Source organism: Felis catus, chromosome C1, assembly GCF_018350175.1.
Source record: "Felis catus isolate Fca126 chromosome C1, F.catus_Fca126_mat1.0, whole genome shotgun sequence".
Taxonomy (NCBI): domain Eukaryota; kingdom Metazoa; phylum Chordata; class Mammalia; order Carnivora; family Felidae; genus Felis; species Felis catus.
In genome coordinates, this window is record NC_058375.1 from 165,674,440 (window position 1) to 165,702,227 (window position 27,788).

At 41.8% G+C, this 27,788-nt stretch overlaps 1 protein-coding gene and 1 long non-coding RNA gene across 6 annotated transcripts in view; one reads left to right on the top strand and one right to left on the bottom strand.

The window, feature by feature from the left end:
* Positions 1-27,788, bottom strand: part of PDE11A (phosphodiesterase 11A) — a 404,325-nt gene that overhangs the window by 22,070 nt on the left and 354,467 nt on the right. For 2 of the 5 annotated variants that reach the window (XM_045033994.1, XM_045033996.1), the window contains exons 16-20: positions 25,522-25,599; positions 20,241-20,304; positions 18,273-18,383; positions 14,121-14,195; positions 8,415-8,498 (exon numbers count right to left, since the gene is read on the bottom strand). In XM_045033994.1, coding sequence (XP_044889929.1) covers positions 8,415-8,498; positions 14,121-14,195; positions 18,273-18,383; positions 20,241-20,304; positions 25,522-25,599 — 412 coding nt within the window. Of the gene's footprint in view, positions 1-8,414; positions 8,499-14,120; positions 14,196-18,272; positions 18,384-20,240; positions 20,305-25,521; positions 25,600-27,788 lie in introns of those variants that run through there. The other 3 variants (XM_045033997.1, XM_003990898.6, XR_006583348.1) reach the window with 2 other exon arrangements.
* LOC123379187 lies at positions 1,817-6,015 on the top strand. The gene is made up of 3 exons (XR_006583349.1): positions 1,817-2,292; positions 2,667-2,989; positions 4,306-6,015. It is a non-coding gene; the product is annotated as an uncharacterized LOC123379187 (long non-coding RNA).

Sequence of the window (27,788 nt, forward strand, 5' to 3'; positions counted from 1 at the left end):
AGAGTTATTTATGCTGGCCAGCCAGATAAGGAGAAGTAGATCTTATCTTAAATTCTACCTTCAAAAGCCTTACTAGGTAATATATTATCTATTTTTTTTTGCCAGATTCCAGCATTTTAATATGGATTCATGATGGCAGTTTTGAGTTCACCTGACACCTGTCATGCTCAATGCAAGCAGTGACATGAACTTGCATGCTCTTCTACCAGTAAGTCCTCTCTGCTGTTCAGCACACGATGATGTGATGCTTGTAGTGGTAACTGTTTGGAGATGTAGGATCTAAAAACTCTTCTAAGTCAAAGAAAGATTACATTTTAATCATAATAAAGTTACCATGTTTTATTATAATTTCATGAAATCACATTAAAGTACACTATAAGTTCTTGAAATCCATGTACATGTGCTAGCTCTATTAAGGGTGAATATTAAAATAACTAGGGGCATCTGGATGGCTCAGTTGATTAAACATCGTACTCTTGGTTTCAGCTCAGGTCATGATCTCATGGTTTGTGGGATCGAGCTCCACATCGATCTGTGCTGTCAACACAGAGCCTGCTTGGGATTCTCTCTCTCTTTCCTCTCTCTCTCCTCTCTCTCTGACTCTTCCCCCGACTCATGCGTGCACGCTCTCTCAAAATAAACATTTCAAAAAAATAAAATAACTAGAGGACTCTATTTTCTGCCAATGCAGGGTAAGAGAAACTTTCACGTATTTCCTAGTTGAAAAAGTCGAAGCCCTGAAAAATTCATGGCTATTAACTAGCCTTTTTATATTAGAATTAAGGGCCAATTCAACCATGATGAGAACTAACGACTTTCTAAAAAGATATCATAGGCCATATACTTCAGGTTATGGGCAGGGATAGAATGGTGCACACTCGGATGAGAGGTTTTATATATTTATGGATGATAATGTAACATGACGTTGTAACTCTCCTTCACACATTCCACTGCTTATAATTGATTCTGTGGTGCTGCGCTCATCATTCACTCGGTTTCTTTATTCACTTGTTCCACAAACGTTTACCGAACAGTTCTGGTAAACTCTGTGCTAGGCACTGCGCTGGGTACCAGGAACAGGGTGTCCCAAGAAACTCGTGTAACGGGGGGAGAGGCCAGCCAGCCAGCCAATCACAATACGAGTGTTACGTGTGATTATGAGAAGACAGAGCTCCGCAGAAATGTCGAGGTGGGGGAGGGGTTAGGTTTTCCAGGCAGAAAGGAGCAGGGTAGCCAAAGGCAAGGGAAGAGAGACAAAAGGGCTGTGAGTCCTGTGCTTTGGGGCAAAGGAAGCCTGCGTGAGGAAGAGGGTAGGGTGACAGCAGATGAAGCCAAGAGGCAGGGGGCCTCAGCGAAGGTGGCCCTGAAATACCAAAGTGAGAAATCCGGAAGGGATCTTATAGATGCTGGTAGTACCTGAGGTTTATAATCAGGGGTGCCATGGTCCAATATTTATTTATTTATTTTAAAATTTATTTTAGGGGCACCTGGGTGGCTCAGTGGGTTAAGCATCTGACTTCAGCTCAGGTCAGGATCTTGCAGTCTGTGGGTTTGAGCCCCATGTTGGGCCCTGTGCTGACAACTCAGAGCCCGGAGCCTGCTTCGGATTCTGTGTCTCCCTCTCTCTCTGCCCCTCCCCTGCTCGTTCTCACTCTCTCTCTCAAAAATGAATAAATGTTATAAAAAATTAAAAAAATAATAAAATCTATTTTATTTATTTTGAGAGTGTGTGTGAAAGCGAGCAGGGGAGGCGCAGAGAGAGGGAGAGAGAGAATCCCAAGCAGTCTCCGTGCAGTTAGCGCAGAGCCCATTGTGCGGCTCAAACTCACAAACCGTGAGATCGTGATCTGAGCTGAGATCAGGAGCCAGATGCTTAACCGGCTGAGCCACCCAGGCACCCCCATGATCCAATTTTTTTTTAAAAGGAAGTTCACTTTGCCAAAAGTTTGGAGGACAGGCCATAGTGAAGGGGCTTAGAAACTACATAAAACTGACACTTTCAAATGTTTACATTTCTCTTCCATTCATATCTAATAGTACATGGAAAATGTTGAAGTAAACAGGTTTTACTATCAGCACTCAGATTTGGGGATGGTGTATGTGACAAGGACAATATTTTGAACATATTAAACCAATGTATATTTGTTCTGCTTGAATCATCACGCCTATGGTTCCCCGCCCATCAACTCAGTAGGCTCCCCTTCTGCAGGCAAATGGTGGATCCCATTAGAAACAGCAAGCTGTCATCATTCAGCGTTGAGAGAGAATAACCCTGAATGCCAACTTCGTATGGTGAGAAAGGGGGTTTCTAAATTCCAGAATTCTCCTTTACCTATTAAGAACCAAATCTGGCCAAGTCAGATCATCACATCTGGCCACAAAGCTCTAGTGCGGACAGCACAGGGGACACCATATAAAGATAGTTCCCATTAGACAAGGAAAAGGAAATTAAAACACTTTCCACTGTGGGGGTGAGGGATGGGGACGGGGGAAGAGAGAAAAGAGAGAGAGATAATGGACAGAGACAGAAAGGGAGGGTGGGGAGAAAGGGAAAATGAGAAGTGAGTTCCTTGTTCCTTCCCTGTTCCTTGGGAGATGAAGCCTGGCGGGGGGTCAGGGGAGGGCTTGTCTCTTGAATCTCAGAGCCTAATTCAGAAAAGTGATAGAATTTACTAGAACAAGTTGGCACTACCCAGGCGGCCTATTAGAAAGTGCCAAGGAAACTGTGTGGACAGCACGGCGAGGAGAAAGTAGCTGGGAGTTCACCGGTGGCCCACAGGAGTTGAGCACTCAGGCGAGAAAAGCAGGTGACTAGATCTGACCAGAAAGCTGCTAGGGGCTTGCCACGAGAGTTTCCTACCAGGACCACAGACTTCAGCAGCCAGAGCAAGTGGCCAGGCCCTGGGCGGAGTGCATATCACACCCATGGTCACCTAGAGGCCAGCATGGCATCACACCGAGCCCTGACCACCAGCTCTCCATGAACCCGGTGAGACCTAACAGGCAGTATGTGTGTTTGGGCCTTTCTCCCCAACGCTTAGAGAGTGTTCACAAGGATAGGGGAGGGAGCCCCCCCCCCCCCCCCCGATGCCTGGATGGCAGCTGGGGAGAAGACATAGCTCTGATTTGGAACTGTTCACATTTCCGTCCTCGCAAAGGTCTGTTCCAACAAGAAAAAACTGTGATACCTTAATTGTCAAGTTTAAGCGCAGTCCCTGCACGCCTCTCCTCCCCACATCACCAGGAAAAGGTGGAGCCAGATAGATAAATTATAAAGAATATAGGAACTTATTTCCCTCGCTTTCCTTGAGGCTTCTTGAGTTATACATGATGTCATTCCTTGTAAAGACAAGAAATGAGCCCCAACTATTTCTTCCTCTCATCCATAAGAATGCTAAATATTGTAGAGAAAGCATTGATAGAAAACCTATTTGGGTGGTATCCTTTTTAAAAAAAAGTATCTGATGCAATTGTTCTTCTCTGGATCCACATTCTATCCCTTGTAGGTTTTTAAGAGAAGATGATGTTATATTCTAACTAGTGACTCAGTAGCTCATTACTTATTCTTTTTTAAAAAACTGGACACAAAGCATGAGCCATTTGGGGAATATTAAGTTGTGTTTAAAGAACTTCTACTGGTGTCCAGAAAAATCGTCTTAGCACTTTACATCCTCTTTTCCAATTTACCAATTCTAATTCCCAGTCTTCACAATCTCAATTATAAAGATTCTTTTCTCTCTCCCTTCAGAGAGCTTATTAATTGCATCAGGTGAAGGTATTTTTCAAAACGACTATTACAACTGAAGGCAGAAAAAAGGTCAAAAGTTACTGTAATCATAACATCAGAAGCCCTGCCTGTTGCAGAAACTCCTTGGCATTTTAATAAAGAGGCAATACGCTTGCAGAACTAGACAGGGAATTGTTCCAGCTAGATCCTGTCCAGGTCAAGCCCTTTTGAAATATCTGTGGAAAAAATCCACCTCCAAGTCAAGAACCTGTTTGGGATGGGCTGCAAATGCGATTATGTTCATAATAACAATTAAATCCCTCAATCCTTAACAACAGAAGATTTATAATGCCTCTATGCATCATTGAAATTCTAGGTACACTGAGGTTTGATTAAGTCAAGAATGAAAACAAAGGGCAAAAACTGAGCTCGCTATTGCAAAGAGAAGCTCAGTGTGATGCTGTCACATCAGGCTTTCTGTTTATCCCTAAGGCTGGTACAGCAGTGGCTTCAAAGTTTGATGGTGTCTTTTTTTCTTTTTCTTCTTTCTTTCTTTATATTTTTTTCTCCCTCCAAAGATGTTGAGCAGCAGGCTAATGGATCCCAGCAGGGTGCAAAGACAGCAGAAAGCACGGGAATCAGATGTCAATGTGTTCCTCCAAGATACCCTGCTAGGATGGAGCTAACTAACTGGGCTCTCGTCTTCTCTTGGGGCACACGCTCTGATGGGTCCCTGCCCACTCTTGACTTCCTATATGCTTCCTGATTGAAATGCTGTCACAGATAAATCATGACTTCTGCCTGTTAGGACCATTTTCTATTTTTTTCAAAGAAAAGTTTGGAGCCATCAGATTAAAAAGACAAGCAAGTTCTGGAGAATTATATACTCACACGTAAATATTAGTGTCGCATCTCCCTACAATATAACTATCTGTCAATCTGGGAGTGTTCTGGGCATGCTCCTTCTCCACGCACCACTTTGTTTATATATTTTTATGTATTTTCTGGCAGTCACTTACAGTCAATCACTAGATTACTTAGGTAACTTCCTAACGAATAGATTTTAGGAGGATTGGAGGAGTTGGCCTGCTTTTCCTTCAACATTGGCCCTACCTGGAAGTTGAAGTTGTCTCAGAGATAAGAGTTTCAGTTTTAAATGCAGTGGGCATCCAAAATGTAGTTTGTGTGAGTTCCCACCTAGCACACTAGTAAGTAGCCCTTCAGGCACCCGAGACTATCGATAATCTACCCTTGGCTTGGAGGAAGGACAAAACTCCGCAAACTGGAGTGAAAGAGGAAAGTGCTTGATCTATTTTGAAGTTTGACGTATGCACAAGCTTTTCAACACCATGAAGGGAAACCACTTCACCCAGTGAAAGTCAATGAAGTCAAAAAGCTGTACTAAAACCATATTTGTATCCACCACTCAGCTCCCTCTCCACCCTGCTACTAAACTCCTTCCGCATTCCACCTTCAGGCCATCAGCCCAGTGCTTCGGTGAGCTTCCACCCTCACTAGGGGGCGCTCTCCACACTGCTCCCCTGCACGAGATCCCAGCTCTCTCCATGAGTATCTACCTGCCTCAGGTTCTGCATGAGGTTTCCAGCCACCCAAACCGCTCCACCTTGGGGGCAGGGTCCTGGCCATGAAAAGGAACATTCTTTGTCTCATCTGTACTATTCTGTATCCTCTTCCCCTGCACCCAGACTGACCTAGCAAGGCCACCCTGGATTTCTACACTCTACATAATTCAGACCATGGCATTTCAGATAATCCCTTTTTGAGATTCTGGCCACCTGCATACTTTCCCATCTGCTTTCTATTTTCTCAGGCTCTTTATGACTGCACTTTCATGTTTGAAACCTCAATCTTCCCTTTTGGCAACAACCTGAGTTCCTGCAGACTTTTGCAGGAACTAGTGTCATACCAGTGACTGCTCTTGCTTGGTGAGTTACTTCCTCAACGTTTTGTATCTTTGCACTAATGGTGATTCCTGCCCACTGACTGATTCCATTTCAGCTCCAGGGCGCAACAGTGAATGTCAGATTGCCCATTTAAATAACGGACAATCCCCTTCTCCCCCAACTGTGTGAGATGGAACAAAATAGGGACTCTCAGAGAGGACACTTAAAATCATTCAGCAAAGTTTCAGTTTGAGGGCTTTTTGAAATACTGGTTTCAAAGACTTATAAAGAATTTACAAATAAAATCTGTGTTATTTTTAAAAATAAGTGATGATAAGACATTTAAAATGAACATGATTTTCATACTTTGCTAGCTGAGAAGACATAGCAGCAGAAATGAACATACTTTAAAAAAATCTTTTTAATTAATTAATTTTGAGAAAGACAGAGACAGCATGAAGGGGGAGAGGCAGAGAGAGGGAGAAACAGAATCCCAAGCAGGCTCTGCACTGTCAGCACAGAGCCTGATGTAGGGCTCAAACCCACGAAACCACGAGATCATGACATGAGTTGAAACCAAGAGTTGGACGCTTAACCAACTGAGCCACCCAGGTGCCCCTGAACATGAACTTTTATAAACAACTCCTTCTACACTCCTCTTTACAATGCCATGGTTCTCTCATTAGTTTAATAAGAAAAGATTGTGGAAGAAATACCCGGCAGAGGTGGAATGGGTGGTAGAAAGACCACTACACCAAAACCAAGGCCACAGATATGTGGGACACAACTCTAACTTGGTAGGAATGTCACTTAAAACTGCTCTATGTTAATTTTCTGTGGATAAAAATAGCAGGTGTATCTAACCTCACAGACAGGGAGTAAAGTAAAACAGATGTGGAAAATCAAGAATGATAGATAATGTGATGTGGTATTACTCCCTGAATTCTGGAAAGTGCTAGTTTCGATTTCAATTTCAAGTAGTTTCCTTTTTAACCTGAAGATTTCAAAGTACTTAATAGGAAGTATAAGATAAGCCCAAAGAATTGTGAATCAGACGCAAAACAATGAAATTAGCATGGAAAAGCCCATGAGAATCCTTGCCAGCATTTATTATAACCAATCACATAGGAAGGATATGTGGACTTTGGGTCCATTCCAAAGAAGCTTTGCAAACTAATACCGAAAATTTATCAGTCCCACAATTACAAGTCTTCGTCCTCCTAAGCTTTACCCACCGTAAAAGGAATTTACTAATTGCAAAAATTCATCCCATTTATTGCCTCAGTGGGCACAGGAAACTGAATAAATTATAAATAATTCAACATGGGTAGTCAAGGCGAATTTAGCAAAGCAAGATATATCTGACCCAACAGCTGTGGGCTTTGTACCTGGGCACCCAGCTTATGCAGAGATACCAGAGAAGCAAGGGTGGGAGGAGCAGACAGGAAGAAAAGAAAGTCAAGAAGCCTCTTATAATAAAGTGTACGTTACTCTTGATTTTTTCACCCAAGTTTTCATTATTAAACAAGAGCATTATGTGCCATTTATAGCTAAAATAATGTACTTAAGATTATTTTAAAACTTTGATTTTATGCTATTATGTATTGAATGGTTCATGTAAAACAAAGATATGAATTTTGGTGTTTTTTGCTGTTGATAGTCATTAAAAAGTTTCATTTCTATCTTCAAGATAGTATTCTAGGATTTTTTTTTTTTTAGTGTAATGTGACAGGGCTCAGCAGCTCCTAAAAGTGTTGAAAACGAAGTGGTAGATAAGCCTGAAACTTAATGGTTGTGAGGTCCTTAAAAACCAATACTGTGTTTTTAATGGAGTTACACAGAGTGAGAAACTAACGCGGTTTTGCTTTCCCTGCATGTGTTTCTCACTTTGAAGTTGGAAAAGCAGCTCAGTCTGATTGAGCGAGGTAGGGGGTAAAGAACTCGCCAGGTTTTACACATGAAAGCAAATGCTTAGTAGCAGAATTAAAAGCCAATGAACACTAAACCCTTAGTGTTAACTGGTGCCGATCCTAATCTGTACTCAAAAAGTGGAGTGTGAACATTCAAAGCCCATGACACTTGTCTCCTTGCCAGAAGCAGGGTCCCGACCACCAGGCAGCAGCATTTGTCACATGCGTCTCAGAGAGAGGCAGAGCTTTCCCATGGAAGGTTCTTTCAAAACTCTGTGGCCCAGACCATGCGATCAGGACAGAAGGCCAGGTGTCATGGTTTCATGGAACTCTTGTGTCTCGTAGGATATTAGTAAAAGTGAAAGAAAACTTGTAAAACAAAAATGAAGAAGATTTCCACAGTCCAATGTTTGAGAAATTTGGCATTGATCAAGGTTGAACATGTTTCTTTCCGGAAGGACTCCTCTGAGCCTTCAGGTTCCCTAGTTGTTGGGCCTGAGAGGTCTTTTTGAAGAGATATCTATTAGGCTATGGCTGGATACTTGCGTTCCACAGGGCACAGCTTGGGAAATACTGAGGTAAAATATTTTTAATCCTGGTTTATAGATGGGGGCATCAAGGCCCATGGAGATTACGTCCTAGAAGGAGAACTCAGGTCTCTGGCCTCCTAGCACTAACTTTTCCTAGGAGACGGTCAGAAATCTGAGAAAAGATTGACCACAGCCAAAGTTCTTAGCAATACACTTACCCTGGAAAGGTCTCTAAAACTAACGTTTCTGAGAGTACATACACTCTTCTTTCCTGGCTCAGTCAGGACATGCACCGCCAACTCCTCCCCCCCCCCCCCCCCCCCACCTCCCAAATCCTGAGTACCTGATACAAAGGCATACAGATGCTATCAATCCACTCCAATTGTAACCGAGGCAGTTCATCTTTCCGGTTCCGGTCAAAGATAGCCTAGAATGGGGGAGGAGAAGCTTGTCTTTATTACTCTGGAGTATTTTACAGGTGCTTTGTCAACACTTTGCCACAGTGATCCAATTTTTACCAACCGAACACTTCACAAATCACAATCAATCTTTACATGTACTTTCTTTTCCTTTATCTGTGATGAGAAAGAAAGTATTTTCACCTCTTTTTATGAGATTTGTAAGCGAATTTATTTGAACTTTATAGCACGCAACTCCTTGGGGCCAAAATCTGTCTTCAGATACAGGTAATGGCCACTAAATCAAGTCATCAGTTCACTGGGAATTGGGTATGAGTCAAGGGGAAGGGGATATGTTTCATTGCCACAAAAATAATGCAGGCTTTTATTTTTATAGTGAAAGAAGGTGGGATAGATGAGAAAAGATCCTTAAAAGCAATTTCATTTTAAACAGAAACTATTTGTATTCATTTTTCAGGGTGGGGTGTGGGTTTGACAACTGTGTTTTTTGATAAGCTTCTGTCATTAACAGATTCCTAAATTTTTATCTATCATTGGATGGATGATGGTGGCAGGTACCCATTCTCTCCTCACTCCCAGGCTTTAAACTTCATGATATTACAATGTTTAGAAATTTTAGGTATACTTTTTTGAGAAAAAGAAGTGACATATATCTGTTGGGCAGACATAAAAAGGGGAACGATCAGTTGGAATTGGGGGCTAAGGGGGATTCTTGAACAAACACTGCCAGTTCTACTCCCTTAAGAATATCCCTGTCTTTGCTATCAAAGAATAAGGCCAGGGTCTGAGAAGCGACCTTTCCCTGCATTCCTGTCTTAGAGTAGGTTTGGTCTTTACAGAGATAGTGGGTGACATCCACATCATCTCAGCATTCACACAGGTCATGAAGGAAGATCCAGTACTTTCCCTTGGTCTGGAGATGTTGCACAATCCAGCACCCTTCAGACTTATCAATGAGGGTGGGAGTGGGCAGGACAGAAATCACCAGCTGCCAGGGCTTACAAGAAGACATAAGAGTGCTGCTGAGGGAAATATCTCCAAAAAAATCTCCAGTCAGAGAAGGTCACTGACTCCCGCAGGCTCTTCTCATCCTTGTCTTGCAACATGAAATGTGAAATACCAGGAAAGAGGACTAGGGTCTGCTGGGGGAAGGAGTGGTTCTTGTGAACTGCACGAGTCTTTGTCCAAAATGTTCCTTTAAGAATATTATTCTAGGGGCGCCTGGGTGGCGCAGTCGGTTAAGCGTCCGACATCAGCCAGGTCACGATCTCGCGGTCCGTGGGTTCGAGCCCCGCGTCGGGCTCTGGGCTGATGGCTCAGAGCCTGGAGCCTGTTTCCAATTCTGTGTCTCCCTCTCTCTCTGCCCCTCCCCCGTTCATGCTCTGTCTCTCTCTGTCCCAAGGATAAATAAACGTTGAAAAAAAAAATTTAAAAAATATTATTCTAGGGACGCCTGGGTGGCTCAGTCGGTCAGGTCATGAGCTCACAGTTCATGGGTTCAAGCTCTGCATTGGGTTCTGTGCTGACAACTCGGAGCCTGGAGCCTGCTTTGGATTCTGTGTCTCCCTCTCTCTCTCTCTCTGCCCCTACCCCTGCTCATGCTGTCTCTCAATTTCAAAAATAAATAAATAAATAAATATTAAAAAATAATATTCTGTTATCTACTCTTCAGTGCTCATTGCTATCTGAAATTTCCTTATTTACTTAATTACTGTTTCTGGTGTATAGAATTGTGTTGTTGTTGTTGTTGTTGTTTTTAAATTCAGTGTCAGTGGTTTTTAGTATATTCACAATTAGTTGTGCAACCATTACTATAGTCAATTTTAGCACATTTTTATCACCCCAAAAAGAAATCTCGTATCAGTTAGCAGTCACTCCTCAACTCCCCCAAGGCTCTACCCTTAGACCCCAAGGCTCTACCCTTAGACAACCAGTGATCTGTTTTCTGTTTGTATAGATTTGGTTATTCTGCACATTCACATAAATGGAATCGTATGATACGTGGTCTTTTGTGACAGGCTTCTTTCTTTTTTTTTTTTTTAATTTTTTTTTTGACATTTATTTATTTTTGGGACAGAGAGAGACAGAGCATGAACGGGGGAGGGGCAGAGAGAGAGGGAGACACAGAATCAGAAACAGGCTCCAGGCTCTGAGCCATCAGCCCAGAGCCCGACGCGGGGCTCGAACTCACGGACCGCGAGATCGTGACCTGGCTGAAGTCGGACGCTTAACCGACTGCGCCACCCAGGCGCCCCGTGACAGGCTTCTTTCACCACGCATGATGTTCTCAAGGTTCATTCCTGTAACATGCATCAGCACTTCATCCCTTTTATGGCTAAATGATATTACATTTGGTATGTACATTTGGTATGTATGGCATAGATCACCATATTTTATTTATCCATTCATCAGGTGATGGGCATTTGGGTTGTTCCCACTTATCAGCTATTATGAATAATGTGAACATTCACGTACAAGTTTCTATGAAGTGTATGTTTTCATTTCTCTTGGGGATATACCTAGAGGCAGAATTGCTGGGCCATGTGCTGAAGCCAATGTTTAATGTTTTCGTTAATTGTCAAACTGTTTTCCAAAGCAGCTGCATGACTTTATGTTCCCATCAGCAGTGTGGGAAGTTCCAGTTTCTCCACATCCTCACCAACACTTGTTTTTGTCTATCTTTTTAATTGTAGCTAGTCCCTGTGAAAGTGGTGTCTCATTGTGGTTCTGATTTGCATTTCCCTGATGACTAATGATTTTGAGCATTTTTTCATGTGCTTATTGGCCATGTATGTATCTATATATACATATATAGATATTCATTGGAGAAATATATATTCAGATCATTTTCCCTTTTAAAAAATTGGATTGTCTTTCTATGAATTGTAATAGTTCTCTATATATTCTAGATACCAGGCCCATATCAGATAGATGATCTGCAAATAATTTCTCTATACTGTAGGCTGTCTTTTCATTTTCTTGATAGTGTCCTTTAAGATGCAGTTTCACAGAGGGCAACGGCTCCTGCATCTCCTCCTTTTTGTGTACTCCACTCAGTTCCTACAGAAAACGGACACCCGGACAACTCCCACCCCTGGCCTGGCATCAAGAGACCGCCAACAAGAGTTGTGGCATAGGGCAGTGGTTCCAGTTTAAGGAGACTGGCCCGGGCCCTTCCTTGCTCCTCCACCCGCCTCAGTCTCCCCCCACTCCCACCTTGTCACGCATTGTGCGCTTGTCTTCCTACACTCTACTCAGCCATTGTTGCAGGCAAACACTCCCTTCACCCTCCATTTTCCCCACTACTGCAGCCACCTCCCGGCCTATTGCTATAGAGCCTACCTGTGTCAATAAACAACAGCTGAAGTAAAAAAAAAAAAAAAGATGCAAAGTTTTAAATTTTAATGAAGTCCAATTTATCTATTTTATTTTTCAGAAGATTTATACCTTGTTTTCTTCTAAGAGTCTCATATAGTTTTAGCCCTCACATTTAGGTCTATAATCCACTTTGAGATTATTTTGAGGTTTGGTGACAGGGATCTAGCGTCATTCATTTGCATGTGGATATCCTGCTGTCCCTGCACTATTTGAGAAGACAGAAGACTGACCCCATTGAATTGTCTTAGCATTCTGGTGACAGTTGGCCATACTGTAAAAGTTTATTTCTAGACTAGTCACTTCTCAGTAAATGTTTTTGAGTGCAAGTGTGAGATAGCACATTGATTGTCCTGTGCTTTCCTTTTACAGCCTTTTGCATCTTGTAGTTGATTATGAGTGATTATTTACATAATGTCTATCTTTCCCATCAGTTGACAGCCTTGCTCATGGCTGGATGCACAGTGCCCAGCTTCACGCTCGCTACCCAGAGGTGCTCGAGCATGTTTTACTAACTGACTCACTGCTTCTACTGTTAACCCTTGGCTGTGGTCTAGATTAGCCGTTGTCTTCAGAAAGTTACCCTGATGACCTCTAGGACCGTGACACCAGATGGAGGGATTCCCAGACAATTTTCTCCCTAAACATCAAGGAATAAAAGACACACAACTGGTGTCACCTCTGCGTGCATGCATTTCCAGACATCTTTGGGAAAGGACTAATGAGAAATACCCCTGCCACAGCAGCCAGGAGACTGTCATTGGCCATGTTGAGTAGCCTTTTGCGAGGAGAGAGTAGCATTTAGTGCTATGTTTCCACTGCAAAATTAATTTCATTTATGTGTTCAGCGAACGCCTTACCTGAGTGTACAAAGCCTCCTTAGTGCTGCGTCATTGCACTTGCCAAGTCACCAATGCTGGCAACCGACTCATTTTTTTTTTCCACTTAATTAAATGACCTGTGGTATTGCTACATTATAAACCCTTCAGACAAAGCCCCTGAAACAATTTTTAAGTGGAAGAAAGCTTTCATTTGAAAATAAACATGTAGCTGAGAGGAATTTGGGTTGTCACTAGGGTTTTACACATTAACTCTGTACCCCAAACTGGTATCACAGCCAAATCTGCTGATACCACCAAAAAAGAATAAAGGGATGTTCTGGAAACAGTATAAGTAGATACTGCTTTGGAAACTAAAATACAGGGTGAGTGTTTTAGCCTATGGAGTCTTCTGACCTTTTATAGGTGGGCAACAAATTAAGAATAGTTAAAATTAGTTAAGGCTGTGAGGTCTGACTTCAGACAGGTGAAGCTGTTTGACTAAGAGCTAGCTCTCTGGCTTTTCCTTGCTTTTAAATGCTCGAAAAGAAAGGCGTCCTAAAACTTGAAGATCTTACAAATAACCTCCAAATGTTCAGAACTCGGTTGACTTGAATCCTCATAAACAGACATTCCTGACAATTCAAACATTCCTTAAGCCTAATGAATCTATTAATGAGCCTAACGGAATCTACTGTGCTGTACCAGCTTTACAGTGCTTAGTACCATTCTTTGAGTTGTGAGGTGACGATTTGTAGCTAACCATTCCTTAAGAATAGAGGCCACCCCCTCCTTGTGGATGAGGCATTTATGTCTTTTGTCTTGTTTGAGTAAAAACAGCATCATCCTGAGCCTACAGTAAGCATTCTCAAATAATAATTGAATGGGTGAATCCAACAAAAATAGCATTTCAGTCAACAGAACCTAGTTCCCCAAGTGAGACTTTTCACTTTGCAAACAAAGGAAAGAAACAGAGACTTGAAATGATCTGGGTTTGGGATTTTAGAAAGCCCCAAACAGGAAAATAAAACCCAGAACGACCATTATTTACTGCAGTTGTCTGTTCTAAGCTCCTCAAGGCTGGACAGGCTGCCTTTAACTTTTGTCTGTATTTCTCTTCCAAGGTAGGTACGGACCACTTATGTAATGCCAGCACTGGGCTTGGAGCTACTCCAGTGCCACTCGGTACATCCTCCCTTGTGCCCACTTGTCTTACCATGTGAGCTCAGGAAGTGCTTGTTAAGTAGCTCACCACTCTTAATCAGAAACCTGGGAATAGGAGTGTTTAGCGTCTAAGCTTAATTAAAGTTTTAAACTTTCAGGAGTGCTTTCTTAAATCCACTCTCAGTCTTTCCCACTTTCAGGGTGTGATTTGGAGTTGCTTCTGAAAATGTCATTCCAAAGGCTAAATGTGTCATAATAAAAGGATGGGCTTACTGAAGGAGTGAGTTTGAGTTCTGATCTCTCCCGATCTCCTTGTTCAAAGAACTCACTGGTTACAAGTTCAGCCACCTGGAACATACAAATATGTCATTTATGGTTATGTGTAATTTATCATAAGACTCAGAAGTTATTTCTGCCTTACATGTATGGTGATTATCTTCAACATAGATAATAATTTAAAAAGCTTTTGAAGGAGTACATTAACCTTTTCGGTTTCAACATATTACAGAACTTAATCAATGAAACTGATTTCCTTTTAATCAGAAGAACTTGTGCAGGGTATTTTCAGATGCCTGCCAGTAGATGATCTCTGACCGTGCAGATTCCATATTCACAATGAGGCATGGGGTTGCCAGCTTCAAAGGAGGAAATGTTCTTATTATAGAAAAATGAGGCAAATAATCCCTAATCATAATTTCTGTTTCCATATTATAATATACTTGTAATATTTTTGCTAACCTTTGGTTGTTTCAACCCAGATTCTTTACTTTGTTGCACACTTTTATCTTAGCTTGGTTTCATTGGCCATCCCCCAAACTCCTTACCTGCCTCACCCTACCAATAATTGCGTGGACTCTGGAGAGGATAACCCCAGGGCACACCTCTGCTTCTTACTGTAGCAATTAGTTAAGGGGCAGGACTAATGCTAGATTCACTGTTCATACCAGTTTTTTTGTTTTGTTTTGTTTTGTTTTGTTTTTTACAGTGTGTCATGATACAGTTTGAAGAATGTTGATTTGGTCTTCAGCTGTCTTAATCTATGTACTAAAAGTATTAATTTATGGTAGGTTCTAGTTGGTACAAGCAAATGGTAGAGATTTTTCCAGAGTAAGGACTTCTATTTTTTTTCACTTTTCATCTATTAGCATGGATGATCAGAAGTTGATGATTGATCATTGTTAAGCTACAGAGAAGCTTCTCCAAGCCCTGTGCTTCTAATGATAGCTTATGGGAAGCATAATGAGATAACAGGTAAGTGTTAAACAGGTATTTTCAACAATACTAAGGAACAAGATCTAGGAAATCTCTTCAGATGAACTGGCTGGATTTACAAAATTTGGACGAGCAGAAAACAAAATTTCAGAAAAGTTGAAGGCAAGAAGGTCTAGATCCCCCGACCAGTTTTTCCTCTATCTCAGGATCTTATGAAGATGAGATTCATGGTCTGGAAAAGGCTAGAATGGTTTAATTTTTGGTCAAGTGGATAGAATCAACATAATTTACCTAAGTGTATCTCTCAAGAGATTTTGTCCACCATAAATCATAACCATTGATAAAACATAAAAACATCTCTATCTCTTACACACACACACACACACACACACACACACACACACACACCCTGAGAATAGTAAGTATGTAGCTCATATGTAAAGAAATAGAATATCTAGTCAGTCCAGATTTTAAACATTTCTTATAAGGAATATGGGTACCTTTAAAAAATTCAATAGCATAAAATTAGTTGGAGCTGGCTCAATTTTTCTAGGGCCTGATTCACTTCTCTCTCTAGTCTCTGCCACATTAGCACTCCAGTCCCCTCTTTCTGTCTCTGGCTTTCCTTTAAAAAAGAAATGGTCCCCTAAGGGCCTGGCCTCATTTATTCAGTCCCCAGAACACTCCCTCAGATTGCTCTGAGGTGGGTCTTTTGCACTAAAGAATACAAATGTGCACATCAGGTCACCCCCAGGTAGGAGTCCTACACAGGTCTATCACCCCTGGAAAGCAAAGAAATTAAAACACAATCCTGTCCTTGATCTTTCTAAAGTGGTCCTGGGTATCTCCCCTGTGCTTCTTTCACAGTTCAACTTGTATCACTGTTTCATTTGTACTTAAAAACCCAATCAGGAACATTAAGTGGCTCCTAATTGAATTTTTTATTAAAGAAGGAAATTGAGATGCTAATCAGGCCTGGGGGGGGGGGGTCACTGGGGAAACCCACATGCTTAGAGTCATGTTTGTGAGGAAGTAAAACTGGAATAGACACCAGTAAAAAAAAAAAACCACTTTGCAAGGAAATTTAAAAATATCAACCTCTAGGAAATTAGAAATATATTTATATTTTTAAAAGAAGGTTCTATTGTTTTTGTCCAAATGTTTCCTAAAATCATGGAAGTATGTTTTTGAAAATGTTTTAACCTATTCAAATTGGAGACAAACACAAATGAGATCTCCAGTTTAAAGCTGTGGCATGATTTCTGATGCAAGTGTTTGGAAAAACATGGTTTTGTGCTTTATTTCCCCAAACTCTTGAGTTTTTTTCTGCACTGATCAGCAGAACTTCACATCCTAAAAATAAAATACTATTTACATCAATGACCAAGAGACCGGCCAATAGGCCTCCCAAGTTGGTCTACAACATCAATGCAGAACCTTTTTTTCTTGTTAAGTACTTTGTCCTGTCCCTTTCCCACTCCCAAGTGGGCTACTGCTCCTTTAGTTGTTGACATGCATTTCACTGGGGTTTCTGAAAGTCCCGGCATATCATACCTCATCCCACTCTCTTTCCAATCTTCTCTATTTTCCCCCTGGTCCCCTGAATTTTCTTCTGCTCTCTACCCCTCCACTTCTTTCCATCCCAATTCAAGAGGCCACCCCACTACTACAGTTTTTCCTGATACCTGGAAGATACCTATCTCTTCTCTGGTCCAGACTTTACTATAGAGGAGGCTTCCCACACTGGGGAAGTGAAGGGTGGGCAGAGATATAGAAATACGCTACTCAACCAAGCAAATTCCTCCCTGCTTTATGTAACTTCAAGTGTGAAGTTGAAAACCAAAATGAAAACCAAAGTTCAATTGGAGGAGAGCTATTTATTGGAGAACTTTATAGGAAATCTGCATTGGACTGTGATAGGAACAAGAAATAAACTTTTCTTTGAGTAAAGCAACTGATATTTGAGAATATATCTGTTATTGCAGCAAAGCCTAGCCTAGTTTTGACTCACACAAAAAAAATGGTACGGAAATGAGGTGCGTTCTTTTTAGAAAGAAAGAAAAAGAAGGAAGAAAAATAAAAAGACCCTAAAATATGTAGCATCAGCTTGGGGGGCAGGTATAAAACAGTGAGGAAACGGCTGTTGGAGGCTGTAAGGATGACACCCATGGTACACAGTGGCAAAATATTTTGTACAATTCTCTTTGAAATAAAGCAAATAATATATCTAATGAATTTACAGCCTTAGGGGAAGATATTGGAAAACAAAATGTTGGTAGCATGTGAGAATTGCTATTGATTGTGTTTTGCTAAGTATTGTAAGAAGTGAGCTCCGAAAAGGATTGGCAGGTTTACAACCAGGAATGAAAGGGAAAGGAGAGAGTCACAAATTCAGAGTCTTCATCTTCAGGGATGGAAGACAGAGCTGCTTTTTAACCCCAAAGTGTAAAAATAAAAATTGAGATATGTTTTGAATGACAAAGGCTGATCAAGACCCAGCCTTACAACTAGAATCAAAGGTATGGCCAGTGCATCCACAATTAAAAACTGAATGAATTAGGCGGTACATAGGATATCCCTTCAATTGGACAAATGGCCCAGAGAAATCATTAGGCCCCGAATACTAGGAACTGGATCATGAAAGAGGAAGAAAGAAGTACATATGCTGGTTTCTTTGTTCTTTAATACAAGGAAGCAAAGAGATAGAGCAGATCTAAGAAGTGTGTCTAGAATGGAACTGTGGATGTGGTTATTGGCAAATGGAAGTGACTAGGATCAAAGACATAAGAAGCTGACTAAAAGTTCAAGAGAGTTTGGTGCCAAAACCCCACTAAGACTGTGACTACTTAAAACTTAAAACAAGCCTTGGGTCCTCAATCTTCTTTAGGTGGGAAACAGGCTGAGAAAACTGCCTGGCCATTGGATACAGCCAAGAAAGGCAATGGAAAAGGAATAATGTCCCAGGGTAGATCTAAGGGCCATGGACAATGATGACTGGGGAGCGTCTCCCAGAGAATCAGGGTCTACCACAGAGTGGATGGCCTTCCAGTGAATGCCCAGTGGGATTTTGGAATTGCTGTGGCCTCCTAACTGCCAAATATTGGTCATCTCTTCCCCTTCTGAATGGGAGTGTTGTAATGAGTGTTTTGTGGTTTGAGTGTAAGTCAAATGCTGTGTTTGGGGTGTGTGTAGGTCTTTAATTTGCATCCAGACCTGATGTGGAGACTGGCATAGATCACCCAGAGATCCTGGACTTGAGCTTGATACCATAACTCTTGGGACATTTGGGTCATCTCCCTTGGGGACAGGATGAGTATATTTTGCCTGAGGAAGGAGAGTGAATCACATTTTTGGTGATTAGAAGGGCAAACTGTGGTAGTCACGTTTTCATCAACTATTTCTGGCTTTCTACGTTCTGAGCACAGGAAAGGATTTTACTTCCTGGTTGGGTGGGGTCTTGTGACAAGTTCTGGCCAATGAATTTCTGGGGATTTATTTGCATTTATTTGCCAGTGCAAGACATGCTAGGGCCTCTGTCGGAATGATCCAAATGGTAGCTGCTCCCTCAGTCGCAGTCCAAAATGAGGAATGGTACCAAGCTGGTCCTGGATACACATGTTCATAAGCAGTGTGTTGTGTTAAGCCACTGAGGCTGAGGGATAACAGCCCATTCTGCTGACACACTGGCATCATTTAAAAATGCCAACTGGTATATCTGGTATAAGAAAGAGTAGAAGTGCTGTAAAGAACGAAGGCTTTGGAGCCTACTCTGTTGGGATTTGAATACCTAGCTCTATCAACTTACTAGGTGTATCACCTCAAGCTACTTATCTTTTCTAGGCTTCATTTTCCCCATTTGTGAAATAGGGGTAATAACTGTATAAGTTTCCCAGCGTTGCCAGAAATGACCACAACTTGGTGGCTTAAAGCAATAAGGAATCTGTTCTCCCATAGTTCTGGAGGTTGGCAGGTCAACATCAGTTCACTGGACAGCAATCAAGGTTTTGCCAAGGCCGAGCTTGCTCTGGAGCCTCTAAGGGAGAATCTGTCCTTTGCCTCTTCTACTTTCTGGCAGTTACCAGCTTTCCCTTGTTTGTGGCCACATCACTCTACTCTCTGCCTTCTCTTCACATCCTCTTCCCCTATTCTGAATGTGTAATCTCCCAGTGTCTCTCTCTCTCTCTCTCTCTTAGGAGGACACCTGTCATTGAAATTTAGGTCTCACCTGGATAATCCAGGATAATGATGGCCCTTAACTTAATCACATCAGCAAATACCCTTTTTCCTTCTAAGGCAATGTTTACAGGTTCCAGAAATTAGCATCCAATATCTTTCAGTTGCCATTATTCAGCCTACTAGACTAACTATACCTAAATCAAAGTTGGAGGATTAAATGATATAATACATATAAAGGAGTCATTTAAAATTAGATATTTAGTCAATAAATATTAGTTATTTATTGTTATATGAGTCTACTTTATTTTCCCTAAAATGGTGAGACTTAAGATACCAAGTTACTATTTTAGACCCCACACAGTAGGTGTGCCACATGAAAATTAAAAAAAGAGTTTAATCTCCAAATACTATCAGTAATCAAGGATCTTAAATTGTGTGGTTACTGGCTTGAAACCTGTTCTTGCTCTAAACTAACACTTTTAGCAGTAAGACCAGATAGATGGTAAAGGCACCATTTTTGGGGGGTACAAATTAAATTTGGATATTACACACTTTGGCCACCGTGATTTCATCTCCAAATAGTCTTTAAATAAAAAGAAAATTTCCTTTTGACCTCCTTGGTTTGTTTTTTTCTTTCTTTTCTTTTTTTTTTTTTTTCCAGATGAGAAAAAAGTGGACCTTGTGCTAAAACACGATTACCTATTTAAAAACACTATTTTTGAAACTCTTGCCTTAGGAAATGGTCAATGCGTTATTTGGATTTAGAGTGTTAACAAAATCTTACAGAATCAGAAATACTATTATTCAGTGGAAGCACGTTAAAGAAAGGCTGTGCAATAAACTATGTCGTGCCCAAGCCTCCCGCTATTTTTTACACCATGTTAATACTGATGCAAATTGACTAGGGTTTCAGTGCCTGGGAGTCTGGGCTCTGGGAATATTGTCCCCCCCGCCCCCCTCCCGCAGTTCCTCCTCTGCTGAGCCCTGCCATTAATCACCACTTGCCTGTCTCGAGATCTCCCATGGTTTGGTCACGGCTCCAAGGTCACAGGCTGTCATTAACATTGATCTGAAAAACAGAACCAAACAAAACAGCCTGAATAATCTTTTGTTGCATTCCGAAACAATCCCGTCCTGGATACGTAAATAAATAAAATGGGACTAAGGCCAACTCACATGTCTTTCCCTCAACAAGGGAAGCACTGTTTACCGTCCCCATGTTTAGCATCTCCGTCTTGTGGCCACACTGCTTAGGAAGACAAAGCTCACACACACCCTCCGGTGCCCTTTTGTTATGTCTGCAGCAGATCAAGGAAGGCAAAGCACTACTTTCTCTGTACCTGAGCTAAGCAAGTTCTGCGTAAACTAATCTCTAATGGACGGATGGACAATGCTTTTTATTCTTAACTATCAGCAAGGGAATCAGTATATAATGCCACATACACAGCTGATAAATCTCTTTACCAACTTATCACTGATTGATGGGAATGGACGGAAACCTATAGCAGAAGGCAAGGCGCTTGCCACCATAGGAGCTCCTTCATTGTCACCTGCCTTACAGAGCTCAGATTTACTGGGAGAGCCACAGTGTTTCACTCCAGTTTATTACCTGGCTGCAGCCCTGTTTTGTCAGCATTATGAAGAAGAAACATATTCAGCTAAGCTTTCATTAATTTGAGCATATAAGAAAGCACAGGAACATGTGAACCAGATTTTTGGGGGACAGATTTCTACTGGGTTTAACTAGAATCCATCCAACCATGGATATAAGAACACAGGGAACAATTGAAATTGTGGATAACTCTGGTGCTTATAATTTGATGTGGTGGGAAGCGGGAAAAACAAGGCACACTCCTTGTCCAAAATTTGCTTTCTTTGTGCTAAAGCCAGCAGTATGTGATGAAAAGCAATGAAGGATTGGAATTGGGAGACCACATCTTGATTGGCTCCTTTTGGAAGAAAGGGGTGTGCTGTTAGAGGTCAGAGGGCTGTCCTGATGTCGGGTGTCAACATTTCATACTCGAATGCCTTGGAAACATGTCTGCTTCCCAGATGGCAGAGCATGCCTAGATGCTAGTGGGGTTTGTGTCACTTCCCCGGGCAACTCCTCCAGGGAACAGGGCAGAGTAGCCGGTAACAATAGGTCATTCAGAGCCACCAGGCACAATGGTGTCAGAACCCCCCTCCAGGAGTCAGGTAACATCTAATCCCAAGCATCCCTGTGTTAAGCACTATGCGGAACAACAAATCAGAGCATTCTTCATATTTGATCTTTTGTAACAAGCAGTCTAGTGTTTTCCTCCCTCTGTACAAAGTGCTTTACCAACTAACTACTAACTCAATGAATCTTCTGAACCCACTGGTAGGGGTCATTATTCCTATTTTTAAATGTGTTTTCTTATTTATGTAATATTTATTTATTTTGAGAGAGAGAAAGAGTGTGCAAGAGAGTGAGGCAGGGATGGGGAAGGGGCAGAGAGAGAGGGAAAGAGAGAATCCCAAGCAGGCTCCACACTGTCAGCACAGACCTGATATGGGGCTCGAACCCACAAACTGTGAGATCATGACCTGAGCCCAAATCAAGAGCTGGATGCTTAACTGACTGAGCCACCCAGGTGCCCCAAGTAGGGGCCATCATTCCTATTTCATGGAGAGGTAAATGATTAAAGATTAAGTAACTTTCCCAAAGTGAGTAAGTATTCAGGATTCTGTGATTATCAAAAAGATACCATGGGGAGCCTGGGTGGCTCAGTCGGTTGAGCTTCTGGACTTTGGCTCAGGTCATGATCTTGCAGCTGGTGGGTTCAAGCCCCCCGTCGGGCTCTGTGCTGACAGCTCAGAGCCTGGAGCCTGCTTCGGATTCTGTGTCTCCCTCTCTCTCTGCCCCTCCCTTGCTCATGCTCTGTGTCTCTCTCTGTCAAAAATAAATAAACATTAAAAAAAAATCAAAATAAATAATAATAATAAAAAAAAGACATCAGACCCCCTCTTGTTACACCCTGATGCTTCTCACTTTACATTCTGCTGGTACCAGAGTGAGACAAGGCATTGGACTTTTCAATCTCTCTCCAGAGTATCTGATACTTGCACCATTTTTTTATTCATACTTCTCCTCCATATGCCAAATTATTTCAACAATAATCTTGTGTTAATCATTATTTTCTCAATTTGTTTTCTAATTTTAAAACAATTAGCAGGGGCGCCTGGGTGGCTCAGTTGGTTAAGCGTCTGACTATTGATTTCAGCTCAGGTCATGATCTCACGGTTTGTGAGTTTGAGCCCCACGTCGGGCTCTGCACTGACAGTGTGGAGCCTGCTTGGGATTCTTTCTCTCCCTCTCTCTCTCTCTGCCTCTCCCCCACTCACGCTTTCTTTCTGAAAATAAATAAACTTTAAAAAAAAAAAAGAAGACAACGAATAAATTTTAATTTAAACAAACACATTCAGTAAAATAGTTCACGTATGAACTGAATTTCGCATTTAGCAAACAAAAATCACACTTCGCACTTCGCCCTCTGTTTCACTATTTTAAACTTGAAACACAAATAAAAAGTCCAAATAGTCAACGTAAAATAACAGAAGTGAAGTAACTCCAGTTGTTTTTCGTCCTTGCCATGACTGTGCTACCCTTGTCGGATATGCTGTTTAAAAGCAGGACTGTGAAACTCTGCAGGGTCAGAAACATGAACTATCTCCAGAGCAAGTGGAAAAGGCTCTGAAGCATCAGGAACTTGCACTAAGGTGTGGACTGCGTCCACCTGTGTCAGGGGCTGGTTAGATAATGGGGCACTTTTACACTTAGCTTACATGTACGAGATATGTACGACTATAGGTAAGTAATAATGTGCTAATTGGGAGCTTTCATAGCAATTATTCTGATACTCAGCAGTAGTCTCAGCAACTGTTTAGAACCTATGCCAACAAAAGATTTTTCTCAGGGAGAAGTAGCTTATCATTGACATTGTTTAGACTGCAGGCACATGGTGGTGATAAAAAGCAGGCCAACTTTTAGTTGGTTTTATTACTATTTTGAAATTCTCTAAGACAGTGTTCCCCTAGAGCCCCCCGGCCCTTTCTGCACACAGAGTCTAACCATGAAATGGGGTGGGCGGGGGAGGCAAAGATGGGGGCCAGTGGAGAGCTCCTGGAGCACCTGTTCCACATACTGAGCTTCCAAATAAGATTTTTCTTACATTTGGGATTCCCAACCAAAAACAGTTTGAAAACCTCTGCAGGATAACACCCAGGTGGAGATGTGGAATGGGCACTGGCATTTTAGGAGTTGTGCTCAAAAGAGAGGCCAGGCTCGAGACGTGGGGTGGGAGTCATTTGAGCAGAGATGGTACTTAAAGCCACAAGCGTGCATGCTGAGGAAAGTAAAAACAGGTCCTTGGAGGTCCTTACATTTTAGGGGGACGGGGAAGAGGAAGGGCTGAAGAAGAACAAAGAGGAGAAGCAGGAGTCAGAAGAAAGCAGAAAATCTGGAAGAGCTTGGCTTTGCAGAATCCAAGGCAGGAGAGAGATTTAAGAAAGGAAAGGCCAGGGCAATTAGGGGTGTGACGAGATCAAGGAAGAGAACAAAGACCCTACGATTTGATCCTTGGGAGGCGACTGGTGACTTTCAAAAGGAGCAAAAATCACATTTCATAGACCCAATTCCTCAGTAGAAGAATGGCTAACTACTCTGTGGTAAATCCATACTTTGGACAACTATGCAACAGTAAAAGATAATGACGTGTGGACATGGAAGAAACTCCAAGGCATATAGTTGAGTGAACAAGCAAGTTCAGACTGAGATATAAATATGTAACTTACGTTAAAACAAACAAATCCACACTACACAGTATTTTTCCTTAGAATATACACATATATAAATGCTTTGGAAATGTTGGAAAGGATACAACAAATTGTGTAGCTATATATCAGTATGGGACATGGGAGTGAAGCCCAGGGGGGGTCTGGGGGCCTGTCATATTTTGTTACAGAAAAATATATCCCTGTAATTACTTGTGGAACTAAAAATTATTTAAAAAGAAAAATACTGCCTTCTGAGAAGTTAGGAGGAGTGTGAATCAAGTGTGCAATTGAAGGGAAGAAGGGGGCTATGATTGGACTTTGAGAAGAAGGCAGATTTCAGGGATGAATTTTTTTTCCCCCCTGAGGAGTTAGAAGAATATCTTTAGGCCTAGAATGATCATGACGGAAAAACAGATTCTGAAAATGCAAGCAATTAAATGCAATGTAAATGAGTATAATCGATATAGCAAGTTCAGGAGTGGGGGGGGGGCAGCCAGGAGGAGGCAGAGGGAACAGAGTTAGGACACAAGGGAAGAGCTAGTTTAGGACACAAGGAAGGGTCCCCTCCTTCTCTGTACAGGAAGAAGAAAAAGGTCTGTAAAGATAGCAGAAAGAAATATCACTGTGGGAGGGGAGAAGGCCTCTGGAAAGTATGAAGAGTGGTCCTGGGCAGAGGGAGGGGCAGGCAGCCCTGTGTTCTGAAGCTGGAGGGGGCTGGGGGTAGGGCTTGCATGGCAGGTATGGGGCAGCCACGGTAGGGGTGGTGCTCTGGGTGATTCTAGCAGTTGTGGAGCAGATACAGCGAGCCCACAGTCCTGGCCTCACGAAATTTTCCAGAAATACCAGCTTGGCACAGGAATAAGACAGCAGAAGTCTCGGGGTGAGTGAGGTAGGGACAGTGGAGGGACAGGATATGAGAAAAAGAGTAGTGCCTAGGTGTCTGGATGGCTACAGTCAGGGGGTTCAAATGTGCCACGTAAGGATAGTGGTTTGCTGCTGTCTTTTCTAAACAATTAGGAAGAAGTCCAGTGAAAAGTGTAGAACAGACTCCTTATTTCTGCCACCAACATGGTTCCAACTGGTTTTCTGTGTATAACATCTGTTGTCTCTAAAGAAAAACAAAAGTTCCTTCGCCATTTTGTTTTTGGTAATGATGTTTTCTAAGGTTCAAAAATCCTCTCTCTCCTCAACTTACATACTCTGCTTCCCCATGAAAAACAGGAAGTCACAGCTTGCTGAAACTGAATCAATTTGAACACCATTTTCTAATTCTGAAGGCAAATTTATGGTGAGGGGGCAAAAATATAATGAATTAGAAGATGGAAAGACACCCTACCTTTTCTCTAATTATTCAACTACTCTCTGAATGTTTTGAATGTAAGCTAAGATTTGTTACTTCAAAAATCACTGTGTGCCCTTAGCACTGTCAGAAAAGCATGACTAAATCTTCAGATAATGAAAAAACACATAAACAAGAGCTGCTTCTTACCGAAATACATCACGATGGTTTTTGATGTTCCAATCATATTCTCCTTTACTGACAAGTTCAAAGAATTCAGTTCTCCTCCTGCACAAAATCAAATGAAGGAAGAAAGAAAAAAATCTGGAATGAAATTTCTCAGTCTGCGGGGTGACATAAACACATTTATGGGAAAATATAAGATCACCTGAACCAAGTAACTTAATATTTGAAATCATGAGGCTAAAGCACTATCAAAATAAATCACTTTTTAAAAAATGTTGAGGCTTCAAGAAAAAGCCACAATCATTTCTGAATGCATTTACAACACAGGAAATCATTGAGCCATAAAACAGAAAAACAATGTGGCCCGGCATTTAGGATTACTTGCTGTGAAGTCCTTGTGACACTTACCCGAAGTCAGAGGAGGGAGGCAAGGACAAATAAAAAGCGGGAACAATTTTGGAATACCCTTTTATCATTCAACATGGAACTGAGCTGTATGAGGATCTCAGATAAGATAAACTCCCTGGTAGTAAATTCAGGGCACATACTTTTTTTCTAGGGTAGAAAATAACTATTTCAGCATTTCAGTGCTTAAATACATAGTTTGTGGAGTCAGAAATACCTGTGTTTAAACAGTGGCTCAGTCACCTACTTGCTGTGCAAACTGGTAAGTTACTTAAACCCTCTGAGCCTCAATTTCCAAATCTCTAACATGGGAATCATATTTGTTAACTCACAGGTTATTGTGAGGGTTAAATGCAAAGCAGTTAGCATAGTGTCTGCACGTTCTAAGTGCTGGATGCACACACACACACACATGGATACACATTTGGAATTATATAGATACAGAAAAGACAAGAACAGGATATTCTCAAGTTGTGAAAATAAGGGTGATTTATTTATTTAAAAAAAAAATTTTTTTTTCAACGTTTATTTATTTTTGGGACAGAGAGAGACAGAGCATGAACAGGGGAGGGGCAGAGACAGAGGGAGACACAGAATCGGAAACAGGCTCCAGGCTCTGAACCATCAGCCCAGAGCCTGACGCGGGGCTCGAACTCACGGACTGCGAGATCGTGACCTGGCTGAAGTCGGAAGCTCAACCAACTGCGCCACCCAGGCGCCCCAAGGGTGATTTATCTTTATTTTCACAACTTTCCTTTAATCTAGTTATAGAACTTTTCTTTTTTTATAGTGAAAAAGGAAAAAAAGGAAGACATTAACATTTTGATTCCTTAAGAATAATTTCCCAAGGTTTCACCTTCTTGGCACTTTCTCCTGAAATACTGTCTAAAAGATCCTGACACACAGCTTCCCAGAGTCCATCCCATGTGGAGGTACTCCACATAAAGGGATTCCCTGGCCAACTGGGTTGGAGAAATGCTGCCTATAATCTACTTCCCTTGGAGATTCACCACCCAGAACTTTTGAAAGCTCTGAGAAATACTGACAGAAAATCCTGTTGGGGCACCCCCAACCGACTGTTGGCTCAGTTGATTAAGCATCAGACTTCGGCTCAGGTCATGATCTCACCGTTTGTGAGTTTGAGCCCTGCATCAGGCTCTGTGCTGGTAGCTCAGAGCCTGGAGCCTGCTTCAGATTCTGTGTCTCCCTCTTTCTCTGCCTCTCTTCCATTCGCTCTCTCTCTCTCTCTCTCTCTCTTGAAATTAAAAATAAACATTAAAAAATAATAATAATAAAAAAAGAAAATCCTGTTTAAGCTTCCTTGACCACAGAATTCTATCGTACTGACGTTTCAAGAAGTACACTTTGGAAAATACAACCATGTCTTTTATGGTAGAAATCCGAGTAGGATCTTAGACATTTAGCACTGACCCATTATATTCTGGGGACAAAGAACATAATGCTGGGTGCAGTTGGTTCCTTGTTTCTGATGTGGGGTGCCTATCACCAGCTGCCCAACCGTATAGACTTCTTGTCATCTGGTCAGACTTAACTACTCAATTTACCCGAAAGGAGGCAGGTCAGGAAGACAAACATGTGGCTCTCTTATTTGAGACACACAGACAGGTCTTCAATTTACCCCTTCAAGTGGATACAGGTCAGGGCCACACCACAGTGTAGGATAATCTCCACAACAACCTCATAGCAATGGTCAGAGATGGCATTGCACAGTGATATGGAAGGGCCCGGCCACTCCCCTCCCCTTTGGGTGTTCAGTGTGTGTCTATCTTTTCTTTGTATAACTTCACCATCTTCTTCATTTGCCTGCTCCCTTCTCTATGGCCACAGTCATGCCACAGTCTGTTCAGTGACAGACTATACACTGA